This window comes from Antechinus flavipes, chromosome 3 (genome assembly GCF_016432865.1).
Source record: "Antechinus flavipes isolate AdamAnt ecotype Samford, QLD, Australia chromosome 3, AdamAnt_v2, whole genome shotgun sequence".
Taxonomy (NCBI): domain Eukaryota; kingdom Metazoa; phylum Chordata; class Mammalia; order Dasyuromorphia; family Dasyuridae; genus Antechinus; species Antechinus flavipes.
The window spans coordinates 300569540-300571910 of record NC_067400.1 but is presented as its reverse complement, the minus strand read 5'-3'; the positions used below and the strand labels follow the sequence as shown (position 1 = coordinate 300571910).

At 39.9% G+C, this 2371-nt stretch overlaps 1 protein-coding gene across 1 annotated transcript; it reads left to right on the top strand.

Annotated features, from left to right (window-relative positions):
- The first annotated feature begins 568 nt into the window (after nucleotides 1–568).
- On the top strand, nucleotides 569–2115 carry LOC127557931 (resistin-like beta). Its single transcript, XM_051991198.1, has 4 exons — nucleotides 569–638; nucleotides 787–941; nucleotides 1210–1281; nucleotides 1725–2115. Exons 2-4 carry the CDS (start codon nucleotides 806–808, stop codon nucleotides 1853–1855), a joined length of 339 nt encoding a protein of 112 aa, XP_051847158.1. The 5' UTR covers nucleotides 569–638; nucleotides 787–805; the 3' UTR covers nucleotides 1856–2115.
- The last annotated feature ends 256 nt before the right edge of the window (nucleotides 2116–2371 follow it).

The following is a 2371-nucleotide window of genomic DNA, read 5'->3' as shown; positions in this document are numbered from 1 at the left end:
TTTATACATATTTTCAGAATTTTTCAATATATTGATAAATTTTTTTATTTCTTTTTTTTCTTTAAGCCCAAAATATGGCAAATTTTTCCAAGACCTAAACCATGAGTCCAATGAACAAACAAAAGGTTCTTTGAATCAAAAGTGTAAAGATCTGTGGACCCATTTCTCATACCTGTGTTAAGAAGGAAAAAATTATGAAGACAAAAGTAGAAGCTTTGTTCCCATTCTTGTCCCCTGTACAGTGACAGTGGCTGCTGCCTATTCTAGAACCAGACACTTCCCATATGATTTCCTGTGTTCTTGCCCCTAAGTGGTTTGCCAAAATGAATTGAAATCCATTTCCTTTGAAATAAGAAGTGAGGAAAGGGAGGGACCATTATTGATCCAACCTTGAAGCAACATTCTGGACACTCCTTCAATATTTACTCTGGTTTTGTCCCTAGTATGACTTATCACAGCTGCCATAGCAGCTTTTGAAATAACATTTGAGTAAACAGGAGTAAAAGGGGGTATTATTTCCGTGGCCCTGAAACAATATATCCCATTGTGCACTTACTTTAGCTAGGATGGACCTAACAGAAAAGTCCTCAGACATATATTAACCCCCTACCCTGAAGACTCTGCCCATCTTTTCTTAGGTGAGTGAGATGATTCTACAGTTTTTCTCCATTTGTCTTCTCGGAGGACTGACATTCTGGAATTAAGATTCTCCAGCTTACCAGTCTTCTCAGGAAATAAGAAGACAATTTCTTTACTTTTAACCAGTTTTTTTTTTTCTCCCTTTAGGATACAACCTTCTAACAAGATGAAACCTGCCCTCTTTTTCCTGCTCATTCTCATGCACCTTCTAGCACAACTATCTTCTGGCCATGCTGAATGCTGCTTAAAAGAAATAGAGTTCATTGTGGAGAAGAAAGTACAAGATGCTCTTTCCCAATTAGGTAATAGAACTCAAGGGAATCAGAGTATAAAACCTAAACTCTTTATTGCAAACCTCAATCCCATTTCCAAATCTCAAACCCAAATATTTCTCCTTCAGTATAGGACAATCTTACTGTTGGTCCCAAGAAACAATCCAAAACCTTGAGTGGCCCTGGGGTTGAGATTCAGTGTCCTACTGGGGACCAGGAAGGGTGCAGGAGAATGAATGAAATTTGTAGAGTTGGGTTAAGCAAGAAATATCCCAACTTCTCGTTTCCTGCCTTTCAGAGCTCGGAAGTAAGAGGCCCCTTTCCTGTACAAGTGTGAAAAGTCGAGGCACCCTAGCCACTTGTCCTGCAGGTAAGTGATCAAAGATACTCCCTAATCTCACTTCCAAGATATCACCTCCTCCCTGCCTACCTCAGTCCTTTCTCTAGTCCAGTTATTCTACTCCATTGGACTCTTGGATTTATTAACCCATTTCTTCAAAATATCTTTGCTTTCTGACTCCATTTTCTCTTGGAGTTTGGTGTTGTATTGTATTGCATTTGTTCTCTCATTCTTTTTTATTTCTTCTTCTCTTATCTCCTTAAGACTTTTTTTTTTCTCTCAAACCCTCTCTCCTAGCTTCTTCCTTTCTTCTGGCCCATTCTTCCTACTCTGTCTCCCCTCCTATTTCTTCACCCACTTTTTCAGTCTGAACACTATAGAGGAGAAGAGTAAGAGAGATCTATCCAAGGATATGAGGGAGTTGTCCCTTTCCCTGGAATCTTAGGGTTCATAATGTTTCTGCCTTCTTGTAGGGTTTGTAGTTACCGGCTGTGCCTGTGGCTATGGCTGTGGCTCCTGGGATGTTCGAGGAGACAACACATGTCACTGTCAGTGTAAGGGCATGGACTGGACCAGTGCTCGATGCTGCAAAAATTCCAAATGAGGGGAAGATGAGAATATTGACCTTGCATAAAATCATGATCTTCAATTGAGCTCTGACATTAATTCCACTCCTGACCACATAGCCCCATGCTCTCCTTAGCTCAAAGCATTTCTCCTTCCCTAATTTAGAGTTGTAGTTTCTACTTTGATCTACTTCACTTGTGTCATCTCGTCTCCCTTTCAGACCATCACTATTTACTACCCCATGTGATCCTGCCTAGGGTAGGATTTATGAATTTAATAAAGGATCTGAGATTGGAACACGGGAATCTACGTTGTCTTATTATGCTAGAGGGAAGCTTGTGATGGGGGAAGTACTGCAAACTGAATAGAAGACAATCCAAATTTCCCTCTGGTTACTTCTAGGGCTATCATCTCAGCAACCCAATAGTGGTTTCTTACAGCCTTCCTTTCTCTCTTTTGACTATTATCATAGGACTAATCTTATATTCCCATACTGTAACCAAGGTGATCTAAGACATTTTTGGTAGAAGTTCATTTTGCTATAAATGAAGAT

Coding starts and splice junctions, on each gene's coding strand:
- LOC127557931 (XM_051991198.1), top strand. CDS start 806: ATGAAACCTGCCCTCTTTTTCCTGCTCATTCTCATGCACCTTCTAGCA. Junction 942..1,209: donor AGATGCTCTTTCCCAATTAG/GTAATAGAACTC, acceptor CCTGCCTTTCAG/AGCTCGGAAGTAAGAGGCCC. Junction 1,282..1,724: donor CCTAGCCACTTGTCCTGCAG/GTAAGTGATCAA, acceptor GCCTTCTTGTAG/GGTTTGTAGTTACCGGCTGT.